This window comes from Palaemon carinicauda, chromosome 34, assembly GCF_036898095.1.
Source record: "Palaemon carinicauda isolate YSFRI2023 chromosome 34, ASM3689809v2, whole genome shotgun sequence".
In the NCBI taxonomy this organism is placed as follows: Eukaryota; Metazoa; Arthropoda; class Malacostraca; order Decapoda; family Palaemonidae; genus Palaemon; species Palaemon carinicauda.
In genome coordinates this window covers 39,758,949-39,773,948 of record NC_090758.1, presented here as the reverse complement: position 1 = coordinate 39,773,948, position 15,000 = coordinate 39,758,949, and the positions used below count along the sequence as shown (strand labels likewise).

The 15,000-nt window shown below is 33.3% G+C and overlaps 1 protein-coding gene across 4 annotated transcripts in view; it reads right to left on the bottom strand.

Annotated features, from left to right (window-relative positions):
- LOC137627121 (tyrosine-protein phosphatase 10D-like) overlaps nucleotides 1–15,000 on the bottom strand; it is a 216,903-nt gene that overhangs the window by 78,666 nt on the left and 123,237 nt on the right. For 3 of the 4 annotated variants that reach the window (XM_068358165.1, XM_068358163.1, XM_068358164.1), the window contains exons 5-7: nucleotides 13,536–13,782; nucleotides 7,396–7,800; nucleotides 6,080–6,183 (exon numbers count right to left, since the gene is read on the bottom strand). In XM_068358165.1, coding sequence (XP_068214266.1) covers nucleotides 7,550–7,800; nucleotides 13,536–13,782 — 498 coding nt within the window. In that variant the 3' untranslated portion in view covers nucleotides 6,080–6,183; nucleotides 7,396–7,549. The remainder of the gene's footprint in view (nucleotides 1–6,079; nucleotides 6,184–7,395; nucleotides 7,801–13,535; nucleotides 13,783–15,000) is intronic. The other variant, XM_068358166.1, reaches the window with a different exon arrangement.

Sequence of the window (15,000 nt, the reverse complement as noted above, 5' to 3'; positions counted from 1 at the left end):
TAATATCATTTGAGTCAACATCTATATCCGCTCCAAGAAGAGGTCCAGTGGTAGGAGAAACTTTAGAGCATTTCTACTTATACACATCTCTCAATTTCCCTTATATGAACTACCATATATCGAGTTATCTTCGTGCTAACGAAGATTACTCTTGTAATATATATATATATATATATATATATATATATATATATATATATATATATATATATATATATATATATATATATATACATATATGTGTGTGTGTATGTATATATAAGTATATATATATATATATATATATATATATATATATATATATATATATATATATAAATATATATATATACATATATATATAAATATATATATACACATATATATATATATATATATATATATATATATATATATATATATATATAGTGTATATATACACAGTATATATATATTTATATATATATATATATATATATATATATATATATATATATATATATATATATATATATATTTATATATATATATACACACACACACACACACACATATATATATATATATATATATATATATATATATATATATATATATATATATATATACATATACCAAAGGCACTTCCCCCAATTTTTGGGGGTAGCCGACATCAACAATGAAACAAAACAAAAAAGGGGACCTCTACTCTCTACGTTCCTCCAGCCTAACCAGGGACTCAGCAGAGTTCAGTTGGTACTGCTAGGGTGCCACAGCCCAACCTCCCATATTATCCACCACAGATGAAGCTTCATAATGCTGCATCCCCTACTGCTGCTACCTCCGCCGTCATCTAAGGCACCGGAGGAAGCAGCAGGGCCTACCGGAACTGCGTCAAAATCGCTCGCCATTCATTACTATTTCTAGCACGCTCTCTTGCCTCTCTCACATCTATCCTCCTATCACCCAGAGCTTTCTTCACACCATCCATCCACCCAAACCTTGGCCTTCCTCTTGTACTTCTCCCATCAACTCTTGCATTCATCACCTTCTTTAGCAGAAAGCCATTTTCCATTCCCTCAACATGGCCAAACCACCTCAACACATTCATATCCACTCTAGCCCCTAACTCATTTCTTACACCCGTTCTCACCCTCACCACTTCGATCCTAACCCTATCTACCCGAGATACACCAGCCATACTCCTTAGACACTTCATCTCAAACACATTCAATTTCTGTCTCTCCATCACTTTCATTTCCCACAACTCCGATCCATACATCACAGTTGGTACAATCACTTTCTCATATAGAACTCTCTTTACATTCATGCCCAACCCTCTATTTTTTACTACTCCCTTATCTGCCCCCAACACTTTGCAACCTTCATTCACTCTCTGACGTACACATGCTTCCACTCCACCATTTGCTGCAACAACAGACCCCAAGTACTTAAACTGATCCACCTCCTCAAGTAACTCTCCATTCAACATGACATTCAACCTTGCACCACCTTCCCTTTTCGTACATCTCATAACCTTACTCTTACCCACATTAACTCTCAACTTCCTTTTCTCACACACCCTTCCAAATTTTGTCACTAGTCGGTCAAGCTTCTCTTCTGTGTCTGCTATCAGTACAGTATCATCCGCAAACAACAACTGATTTACCTCCCATTTATGATCATTCTCGCCTACCAGTTTTAATCCTCGTCCAAGCACTCGAGCATTCACCTCTCTCACCACTCCATCAACATATAAGTTAAACAACCACGGCGACATCACACATCCCTGTCTCAGCCCCACTCTCACCGGAAACCAATCGCTCACTTCATTTCCTATTCTAATACATGCTTTACTACCTTTGTAGAAACTTTTCACTGCTTGCAACAACCTTCCACCAACTCCATATAACCTCATCACGTTCCACATTGCTTCCCTATCAACTCTATCATATGCTTTCTCCAGATCCATAAACGCAACATACACCTCCTTACCTTTTGCTAAATATTTCTCGCATATCTGCCTAACTGTAAAAATCTGATTCATACAACCCCTACCTCTTCTAAAACCACCCTGTACTTCCAAGATTGCATTCTCTGTTTTATCCTTAATCCTATTAATCATTACTCTACCATACACTTTTCCAACTACACTCAACAAACTAATACCTCTTGAATTACAACACTCATGCACATCTCCCTTACCCTTATATAGTGGTACAATACATGCACAAACCCAATCTATATATATATATATATATATATATATATATATATATATATATATATATATATATATATATATATATATATATCTTTTATTTCTACTTCTAATTCAGCCCTGCCATTTAACTCCCAATATTCTTTTAAGGGCTTTGTTTTCAAATTTACAAAATCTTTTGGATATGGTTTCATTGTCAAACGATGGCTCATGACCATAGAGTAACACTAATCCCACTAAACTAATATACAGTACAGCTGGAAATTTTTGCGTAATATCAGACTATTTAATTTCCAAATTTTACTTAACTTACCTATTGTCTGATTTGTTTTATTCAATCATTCATTGAACTCCAATTCTCAATACCCTGTATAAGCGATCATAGTTCCTAAATATTTAAATGATTCTAACTCATTAATCTTTTCTCCTTCCAATGATATTCCATTTCCAATTCCATATATCGTTCTCATCATCTTTGTCCTCTTTCTATTTTTCTTGAACCCAAACTCGTGTGATATTTAATGCATTCTGGTAAGAAAACGCTCTAAATACATTGGAGTTTTGCTAATAAGGACAGCGCCATCTCCATATCCAAGAACCACTAATTTCCTACTACCAATCCAGTCCAATACATCTCCTCTATCCCCAATGTTCTATGCATTACAAAATCCACGAGGAGGATGAACAACATAGTTGACAACATATTTCCAAAAGTACTCCGCTGTTCGCTGGAAATTCATTAGACACCATTAACTCCGCCCTTGCTATGTTCATGTTCCCTAGTCTTCGTTAGTGCCTTAGCCTCTAGAGTCTATACCATGGTCTCCCACTGCCTTGGGATAGAGTTCTCTTGTTTGGGGGTACACTCTGGCACACTATTATATCACATTTCTTCTTCTCTTGTTTTATTTAAATTTTTCTAATTTATTTAGAAAATATTTATTTCAATGATATTAATGTTCTTAAGATATTCTATTTTTCCTTGTTTCCTCTCCTCACTGGGTTATGTTAAAAGGAACTCCAAAATAACGAAGGACTCTTCACAAAATTGGCCGGTGCACACTATCAAAGGTTGTTTCAAAGTCCACAAATAACATAAAAAGCTAATTTTTATGTTTCATATATTACTGCATATCATGTATTAAAAGTAAAATTTGGTCAATAAAACTTCTACCTTTTCTAAATACTGCTTTTCCATCCCTCACCTTTTCTTCAATATTTCTCTTTAGTCAATTTAGAATAACAATCCTATATATTTTCATGACAACTGACGTAAGTATGATGCCTCTGTAATTATTTTGTTTTCCATTTTCCCCGACACCCCTAGTTCCCTTTCATCAGATTTTGTCTCTTCATGCCACATTTTACAAAATAACTTATTAAGTATTCTGGGATTCACTTAATTTTCAGCCAGTTCTATCTCAGCAGTTATTCCACCATGACCAAGGGCTTTCCATCTCCTGAGTTTTTCAATACTAGTTTCGATTTCAAACACAATGAATTAATCCATGGGCTCATAAAGGTGTTCATCAGTTTTATGCATGTCAATCAAAATATTCCCTTTGTCTCTCCTATTAATGACCTCACTTTGCCTTTCTTCATCCTCGGTTGTTAAAACAGACCCATCTCTCTTTTTTATGGCCATATGCTCCATATACTTGGCTCCCATATAAATTTCATCAATAATTCTATGCGAAATTTTTACAACAACTGCTCCCTAAATTCATAGATTTGTCAGCCTTATCTGCTTTCCTGTCTAAATATTCCCTCCAGTCATGCTTGGCTTTTGTTTTGATACTGGATTACTTAGCACCCACTACTTTGGAATTTTCCTTACTTCCTCGACAACCTTCAACACTCAATATCTGTCTTTGTTTCTTTTTATAGTATCCTAAGTATCACTTGATACCCATGGCTTCTCCCTTTAAGTGCATGTCCCAAAATATCACACCATTCTTCATTAATTGTCTGTCCTTCATCTCTCAAAGTCTCTAAGACTTCAAATCGATTCCTACATTCAATTGCAAATGTTTCTCTGTGATCATCTTCCAGAACCTTGGTTGTATCGAACCTAGGTATTCTATCTACATTTCTGTTGAGTGCTTTCACTTTTAATTTCAGTGTGTCAACGAGGACCTGGTGATCACTACCAATATCTGCACTTCGCCGGCTTCTTACATTTCTGGCCTCCTCTCTTTATTAATGGTTATGTGATCTATTTTATTTCAGTAATTGCCAGATGATGAAGTCCATGTATATTTGTTGATGTCCTTTTGCTGGAAGAGAGTACCTCCAATGACAAGATTTTCATTTGACGAGTTTCTGAACATCAACGTAAACTGTTTCAAGAACTGTATGGAGATCACAAGCTTTTGATGCAACGGCTTTTAATCAAGTTTGGACAAAGAACCGCCAAATCCAACTGTAGAAATAATTATTCCATCTTTCCTGACTACAAAATACACCAGTCTCACTCCTTGTTACCCTGGTCATCAAATTTGATTAAATATAGGACAAAGAGGTCTGGATTTTTTTTATAACATTCCAGCCACCCGTTGAGATACTACCACTAGAGAATTATTGGGTCCTCTGACTTATCTAGCCAGACAGTATTACATTGGGTCCCTCTCACTGGTTACGGCTCCTTTCTCCTTCGCCTACAAATAAACCGATTAGTCAGGCCTATTCTCTTCCCATTCTCCTCTGTTCTCATAGAGTTGGCAAAACTGTGATTACCAGACAATTTTCTTTCTCTCTCTGTCTGTCTCTCTCTCTCTCTCTCTCTCTCTCTCTCTCTCTCTCTCTCTCTCTCTCTCTCTCTCTCTCTCTCTCCAAAATATATGTCCTTTGACAGTGACGATTTAACAATAAATGAGCAATACGTGATATGAAATGTTGAATTCTCTGAGCGAACTAGATAAAATGAGAGTGTATGTCCTGTAGAGAGTAAATGTGAAGTATACAAAATACAAATGCAATGATATCATTAAAAATTTAAACAAGAACAACGAAAGTAGAAACAGCCCAGTGTCACTAAGTCTTACAAGCACAGCCTGTTCCACCTACTGATAATGCCAGTGAGATATGCATACCACGTTGCAGTACTTAGGTGAACTAAGGAAATATCTGGTGTCGATATATATCTAACATTGTAAACAGATAAGGCGACAATACAGTAAATTGCACTCTTACCAGATGAAGAGGGATATGGAGTTCATGCCACTTATAATAATGATATTGATAATAATAGTGATAAAGAGAGTCTATGTACGGAAGCCGTAATATCAAATAAGAATAAAACAAAAAAATATTAATCTCACAAAAAAAAAAAATATTAACTTTGCTTAAAAATTCAACAAAAAAATATTTTTATCATGCCACCTATCAAACAAAAAGAACCACATAAGTATAAATATGCATTAGAATAAGTCAGAAATCATACACATCTCCCTCCACTCAAGACTGGGCCAAAACTTTCCTATGATTTGGACAGATGGAGAGTGAATGATGGGTTTAGAAAAAAAAAAAAATATGTTAGCCGAAGTTACAAATATTTTCCAGTATCAGATAAAATGTCCTGCAGTGACAATAAAGACCAAACTGTACAAATCAAGTGTCATGCATAAAATGAAAATTCTCTATAGAGTAAATAATCAATGTCAAATAAGTCTATATTGATATTATTAAGCATACACGTAGCACATTCAGCCACACCCCTACACAATAAGCACACCTTTGTGCTAATTTTCATTATCATAATTTTAAAAAAGATATTTCCAAAAAAAATGAAAAAAAAAAAATTTTTTTTAGAGCTAATAACTACAAATCCAGGTCGGTTGTTCATTCCAAATAAGACACCAAACCCATTACAATAAATCCTTTGGTGTCGTATCCACTTACTTGGTAATGGGAGTAGATTCCGGCCGGGTGAGGCCGATGCCACAGCGCCTAAATTGCCGTTTCATTCCGGTACCACATGATGAACCTCCCAGGTGCATTGGGTCCTGAAGGCAGTAGGAGGAGATTAACAAATGTAAGGTTTATAAACATGCGTTAAAAAACACAATTTTCCGTGTATATAGGATAATTAAAATAAACCCACGTTTTCGTTTCATGAAGAGGAAAGGAGACGGTCCCTTCGAAAGCAGAAAATTTATTCATTTCCTTTTTTTCTATAAATTATGAGGTTATATTACGTATAAACATGAACGCAAATGTGAGGACCAAAAAGTAAAAAAAGGCAAGGTCTTTAAGTAAGTATTTGAATGCAGATTTTTGCACATTAATAAAAGAAAATATTAAATCATAAGTAAATATTGAAAGCCATAAATAGCTCATGAATGTTCACAAAACAAATGTGAATCATAAAAGAATAAGTTATTGAATGATTTTACATTACCTGACATTTCATGGGGCTCTGAGAATTTCTCCAAATTTAAGATTTTAAAATTTTCAAGAAACTGGTTTTGAATTTAGGATATGAGTCTTTCATTATCACAAACTTTTAATTTAATTTTTTTTTATTTATATATAAACCATATGTTTTGTTTATTTATTTATTATTTTCGATAGGAAATATATTGTTCTTCCCAGATTTATTTAGCCACCTTTATATGAGCCAAGATTGACTCCTTGGGATGGTTAATCTCCTTCCTTTTTTAATAATAAATAATAAATGATGAATAATAAATAATAGATATTAATTATCAAATAATGAAAAATAAATAATAAACAATAAAAAATAAATAATATATAAGTGATAAATTAATAGCCAATAAATAACTAATAAAGCATAAAAAAATAATATTTAATAACAATTAATAATAATAATACCAATAGCAGAGGATATAGAGCATGATTTATCAATAAGAGATTCTTCAGATATAAATGAATCAAATAACCCATTGGAATAAGAAGGGAATTAGAGGGGCACTCAGTAGAGCACAGAGCTCTGCCGGCCGCGGCTGCTTATTTCTCGACCTTTTGCTTGACCTTGACCTTTAATCTTAAGGTGTATTAATCGGCGTGGATTTTCAGGCTCTCGAATATGACCAAGTTTGAAGTCCCTGTGACAACAATGTCCAAACTCATGGATGATTACGTTAATTGGACATTTTTCTTGACTGTAACCTTGACCTTTCATCTTGACCTTCCAAAATATAAGCATTTATAGCTATTTACATAACAGTTAATCCCTGCAAGTTTCATTACTTTACCATTAGAATTGTGGCCAGGAAGCTGTTCACAAACAAACACACGAACTGGGGACGAAAACATAACCTTCCATCTTTGTTGGCGGAGGTAACCACACTCAAGCAAGATGAGACGAGACGAGACTCCATGGTGGTGAAATGGACTGTGATGTAGGCGTCACTCTCTTCGGTCTCGTAGACGGTGTAAAGCTGCAACTCCTACGACGCCCCCGGCGTCAGATTCCCTAAGGGCGAAGGTCATCTGGTTCTCAGAGATGGGGAAGTTGGCAATGCTGTTCTCGGACTCGGAGATTAGGGTGACCTTGAGCTTGAAGGCCGAGTAACCGCCCGTCTGAGGGGGATCCCACGATGCGAGGGCCTCCCACACCCTCCCCACTTCGATCGTTAGATTACTCGGAGGTGATGGCACTGAAAGAGTAATAATAATGATAATAATAATAATAATAATAATAATAATAATAATAATAATATTAATAATAATAATAACTTGGAAAATAAAAATAACAAAAACAAATGGAATAGAATTATAGGATTGATATTAACTTTGTCCGTATCAATTTTCATGTTGATATCTGCCAAAGGAAAGCCAAGGCAGACGTTTATCTCAGTTTGGGTTGAATGGTTATTTTTGGTGGTGGAGTAATATAAATTGTTCCTAGAATAATAATTCACAAATCAAAATAAGAATTTCTGGGATTGATGAGAAAAAAAAACTTCATTTTACAAGAACGAGAGCAAATGATTGTGAATGCCCGTTGGATTTTTGCACACAAACACACACATAAACACATAAATTGTATATATATATATATATATATATATATATATATATATATATATATATATATATATATATATATATATATATATACACACACACACACATATATATATATATATATATATATATATATGTATATACATATATATATATATATATATATATATATATATATATATATATATATATATATGCAGTATATATGTGTGTGTGTTTGTGTGTAATAAAGAGATCTGACATTACTAAGGGATTTGTATATTGTATTCCATGCAATTCATGTGAAGAAATCTATTTTGGTCAAACTGTTAAAGCCTGGGAAAAGAGAATTGAACAACATAGGAAAAGTGTCAGATATGCTCAAGATAATGATGAAGTCTTTGCCATTGTCAGAGATAAAAATCACCTAATTAATTGATCATGTCCATAGAAATTTGTTCATTCAAATTACCTATTGGAAAGAAATATCACAGAGTCCAGTTTCATAAAAGAAACCTTTGATAACAACATGAATATTGGACAAGGAATGTACAAAATTAACGCATGTATATGTAAAAATATTTGCAAAGATACATACAAAAAAACTTCCACCACTTAATGTAGAGCTGAATGTACCTGAGATAATTAACGATACTGTGAAATCAATAGTTAGACCTAAGCTACCATCCACTGATTGGCGCAATTATTCAATATAATATACATTAGTACTTTGGAACTATATATTATTATGTTAGATAAAGGTAATGATATATACGCAATTGTATGTTCATGGTAAGAGGGTTATGTGTGCATAACTATATACACATGTTAATCATGTGTAAAAGCATGTATACGTAAGTCTATGTATGTGTAAATATGTATACCTGTTTATCTACACGTATGTATATGTTGATGCATATATATATATATATATATATATATATATATATATATATATATATATATATATATATATACAAACTGTTGGAACCTAAATTTGTGTATACTTCAGGCTCCAGAGCCTTTAAATATGCGACCCTGAGACTACTGTATATAATAAGCTACCATGAAACATTCGAATGATTGAAGACATTAACGCTTTCAAGAGTAAACTGAAGACATTCTTATTTCAAGGGTCCTTTGACAGTGACAATTTAACAGTAAATGAACAATATGCGATATAAAACGTTGAATACTCTGAACGAACAAGGTAAAACGACAGTGGAGGTCCTGTAGAGAGTGGGGTTCCCATGCTGTGTGAGGCCGGAAAAGCAGCCATGAAAGTAAAAGTAAAGTATATGTCTGTATATGAATACTTGTATGTTTATACTTATGTATTTGTCTATATATATATATATATATATATATATATATATATATATATATATATATATATATATATATATATATGTGTGTGTGTGTGTGTGTGTGTGTGTGTGTTTGTGTGTGTGTGTTTGTGTGTGTGTGTGTGCATATGTACAGATATGTTTTATATACAATTAATATTCCTTATGTAATTATTTGGATATGCTACTATTAATGATATGAAGAATTTTATTGAACGTCTAAACAAAAATTTACCAGGCATGAGAAATGCCCCTTTTCTGGCAGATGTCTAATGAGGTTTAAACATCCGCCCAAGAAACACCTGATATCAGCGAAGGTAGCTCCGATGGAAGCGTCATTGTTCCATAAATCTCAATATCTACATTCATACGTTTACTGTACCAATAAAATGTAAATAAACCTCTTACACTAAACCAGTCCTCTGAAGAAGTAACACCAAACTAGTCAGGACTTAATCTTACATTTCATATTTTCATTCCCCCATGTGATTTTTTCTGTATATATATATATATATATATATATATATATATATATATATATATATATATATATAGATAGATAGGTAGATAATTATATGTAAGTATCTTTATATACAGTATGTGTATATATATAAATGTTATGTATAAACTATTAAACTATTAAAAAACCTATGACAGCCTGTTCAAAATAAAGATAAAAATTGCTGCAAGTTTGATCTTTTGAAGATTTCCTGATTCAACTACCCAATTAGGATGATCATTCCACAACCTGGTCACAGCTGAAATAAAACTTCTATAATACTATGAAGTATTGAGCCTCTATTATTACGAAAAAGGTGTGACTGTCCAGGATGATATGAATGTAAAGGATGGTCAGAATTATGGAAAATCTTATGCAACAGGCATAATAAGCAAATTGAACGACAGTGCCAAAGATTAATATCTAGATCACAAATAAGAGATTTAATAGACCGTAAGTTTTTTTTTTTCTTCAAAAAATTAAGATGGGAATCAGGAGAACAGTAATCGAAAAAAGATAGAATGAGAGAATTAAAACACTTTTTCTTTTTTTTCAGAATAGATTGATCACCGAGAATGTTGAAAGATTTTCTCAATAAACAAATTTTTTGTGCAGTTGAAGAAGACATAGACCTGGTGTGCTTCTCAAAACTTAATATGCTGTCCGGAATCAGACCTAAAATTTTAAAAGAGTCATACAAAGTTAAAGTAACATTATCAATGCTGAGATCCGGATGTTGAGGAGCCACTGTACTTGACCTACTTAAAAATATACTTTGCGTAATGTTAGGATTCAACTTCATACCCCATAATTTGCATCATGCACTAATTTTGGCTGGATCTCTATTAAGGGTTCCCACAACCCCAAATCAACATTCAAGAGATGGAATTAATGCAAAGAGAGCAGCGTCATCTGCATGCAACAAGCTTGTTTTCTAGGCAAAACCACATGTCATGTGTATATACAGTAGTATGAGAAGTAATTGGTCAAGATAACTACCCTGGGGAACACCAGATATCACGATCCTATGCTCACTATAGTGCTCATCAACAAGAACTCATTGCGATCTATTATTTAATAATTCAATGATAACGCTTCTTCTTCTTTGCCAAGTCGAGATTTCATTTATTATTTTTTGAGCAATTCTTACACCATATATATATATATATATATATATATATATATATATATATATATATGTATGTGTGTATATATGTATATGTATATCTACCTATATACTGTATATATATATATATATATATATATATATATATATATATATATATATATATATATATATATATATATATATATATATATATATACATACATTTATACATATATATATATACATATATATATAAATATATATATATATATATACATATATATATAAATATATATATATATATATATATATATATATATATATATATATATATATATATATATATATATATATATTTAGAGAGAGAGAGAGAGAGAGAGAGAGAGAGAGAGAGAGAGAGAGAGAGAGAGAGAGAGAGAGAGAGAGAGAGATAATTCTTTGGATGAATTTATATAATTAAACCGTTTTACCTTATTATATGTATTGTATTTCTGATTCCTCTCATCAAAAGTTTTGCAGTTCAGGAAACTGATAACTCTTCTCTAAAAATATAAACAAAAGTAATAAGCGACAGTCAACGAGGGAAAGTCCACTTGCCAAACATAATACCTGTCCCGAGTAATAATAATAATAATAATAATAATAATAATAATAATAATAATATGAAGAAGAAGAAAAAGAAGAAGAAGACGAAACCCACGAACATGAATTAAGAAAAATCATTAATGGTAGGAGAAAATGACTAGACGAAAAAACGACTAATAAAAAACAAAGCCTTTATCCCACATGATAAACAGCAAGTCTCTGCCTATATATAACAATCTCCCATAAATTGCCTAAACTGCCGTGTGGCAGTTTCATCAGAATAGATGCTCACCAGGACGTCAGCCGGGCAAGCCCAACCACCCCCCTGTGGTGTACAACTACAGCAGTGGCCTCCCCAGCAAACAGCTTAAACTCACGGTCACGTGCAGGGATCGATCTGCTGCAGCATATGCAAATGGTAAGCGAATATGTTACCACTGTACTAGCCAGGCGGCTAATAGGCCTACGGTAATTTTGACGGGTCGCAACCACTAGTTGTATAATGATATGTACCACCAAAACTCATCATGAAAGGGAGGTGAATAATAGTGAATAATACACGAGAGGATACACTGAGCTAAACTGGGCGGTGTTTTGTACTGGCGTATAATCGACTCGTTATTTTCATATGTAGATTATTATTCAAACCCCCCCCCCTCTCTCTCTCTCTCTCTCTCTCTCTCTCTCTCTCTCTCTCTCTCTCTCTCTCTCTCTCCTCTCTCTCTCTCTCTCTCTTTTCCTTTTCACACGTTAATGTATTTAACCAATTATACTAACGTGGCTGTCTTCATTTCCCAAGGGATCAATCGACTTTCGACTGAAACTTTCACACAACCGTAATATTTCTACTTCAAAGACTAAGCAATAATCTATGTTCTGAAGAAAAGTTTTCGCTTCTGAAATTACGTGAAAGGTTATCAAGTTATTTTCTCGCCTCAGAGAATCACGAGGAATGGTATTCGACGTCGCAAGAATGAGTAAAATGGTCTCTGATAAGAGAGATTCGTTTGCACATTCACGCACAGGTCAGACCAGAGGAGCTCTCAGTAGAGAGCATACCCTTGCCACTCCAGAGAACCACACAATTATGACCAATCACATATTAAGCTTGATCAGGTTTAAATTGTATTTTAGAAGGGACATGTTATTGTGTTGATGTGAAATTGTGTGAATCCAGGGTAGAAGAAAAAATAATTTCTCAACTTGTAAACTATATATAGGCAACTTTTGACTGTGTGTATATTGTGTTGATTCTATGTGTCATGTGTTCAATACTGAATTATTTTGTGTAATAAGTGATGCACAAAATGTCTAAAGTTTTATATATCTCATATTCTCATAGGAAATGTCATATAAGGGTTTTGCTAGCCCCCCCCTCTCATTTTATCTTGTATGTATTGTCGTAAACGTTGAAAATTACTCTTTTCTATGACTAATGTTAAACCATTCCAGGTATATCAAATATTTTGTTGTGTAAAATGAACCAAACTTGTATTGGTTAAAGTCTATTTTATTGAAAGGGGGATGTAACATGATGTAAGAAGTCCTGTAAAAATGTGGTTAGTGCTTGCACATGAATACATGCATGTGCACAATTCAAGCCAGTCTGAATAAAGTTCTCAACAACAACAAAAACATTCCATCCAAGGCCATAAAGAGAGACAAATGGACAGGCCATTTACTATAACGCTACTCATAAATGAATAAACAAAAAAGTACAATTAGATTTATAATTAGGCAAAACAATACCTAAATAAGACTTCAAATAAACAAATGTACGAATCTCATTCAAGTAGATATTGGTGCAATCACGTAAACAAGACGTTCATTGATTCGTGCAAAACCTACCTATTGCAATGGACGCCGTCCACCTGGGGAGATGGCTAAGAGTGTCATTGCAGTAATATAACTGGAAGTCATACTTGGTCCCTGGCAACACCCTCGTCAGCTCAATCCCCTCCACCACCTTCGCTGGAGTGAAGGTGGTATTAGGAGGGGGTGCCCCCTGCGGGGGCCAGTAATCCAGGCGGTAGAAGCCGTCCTTGTCTGGGAATCGCTCGGGAGGAAATTGAATTACGACATCGGCTCCGAAAACCTGTGGAAATGCAAGACACAAATCAAGACATACCTTGAATTCAACCAATTATAAACTATAGGGATTTAATTATAAAGACAAATCTCCCTAAGTCAAAGGGAATGTCTCGAAACTGGCATTAATCATTAAAAGGGGATGGAAAAGATGATCTGCTTAAGGCTTGATATTATTTCAACAGTTCTATTGGATCAAGCTTCACATCGTTTGCACAAGTATTATCCAATACCAAGAAACGACAAAATGTAGAACGGATTTCCTATCCTGAATATATATATATATATATAATATATATATATATATATATATATATATATATATATATATATATATATATATATATATATATGTATATATATATATATATATATATATATATATATATATATATATATATATATATATATATATATATATATATATATATATATATATATATATATATATATATATATATATATATAATGTTCCAAATTTAACTGTTTTCCTTACCAGGGTTAGGCTCCACAAAAGAACAATTCATGCTAGTGCCACATTTATCCTTTCTCAAACTCTAGCCCACACTGCATCCATTCCCTCCTTATAGAACCCCTTTCCATCTTATGGTCCTAACTTCACCTAAAAATAGAAATTCAATCTCCGCTTTGCATAACTAATGGTTGCTGCTCGATGTCTCGGAGATGTTCTCTCTTGAATTCAAATTACCCAACTAACATCAGCTTCCGTTTTCTCTACGCGATAAATGTCCGTTTTCTGTTTGCTGATATTTCCGTTATGTAGGTTGGTGTGAATCCGCGATTCATTCAAAATTTCTTTAATAGTTTCCAATTTTGTTAGTTTTCACGCCTCTTTTATTCACATTTTATCAGAATCTGCATGCTTTCATTCATAATGTATTCTAGTCTTAAATCTCTCTCTCTCTCTCCTCTCTCTCTCTCTCTCTCTCTCTCTCTCTCTCTCTCTCTCTCTCTCTGGCTGAAGTTAGCTTGGAGGAACATTCCACCCAATACGTGCAAATCTCTCAACATAACAAATAGTATTAAACTTTTTTTTACGATATCATTATAAACTGAATGAGACAATCCACCATTCCAGCTCGGGGTTCGTGTGTTCGTGTGTGTGTGTTAGATTGTAATTAGATAAAAAGGAAACTTCAAAAAACAGTCACATAATAATAATAATAATAATAATAATAATAATAATAATAATAAAAATTGATTA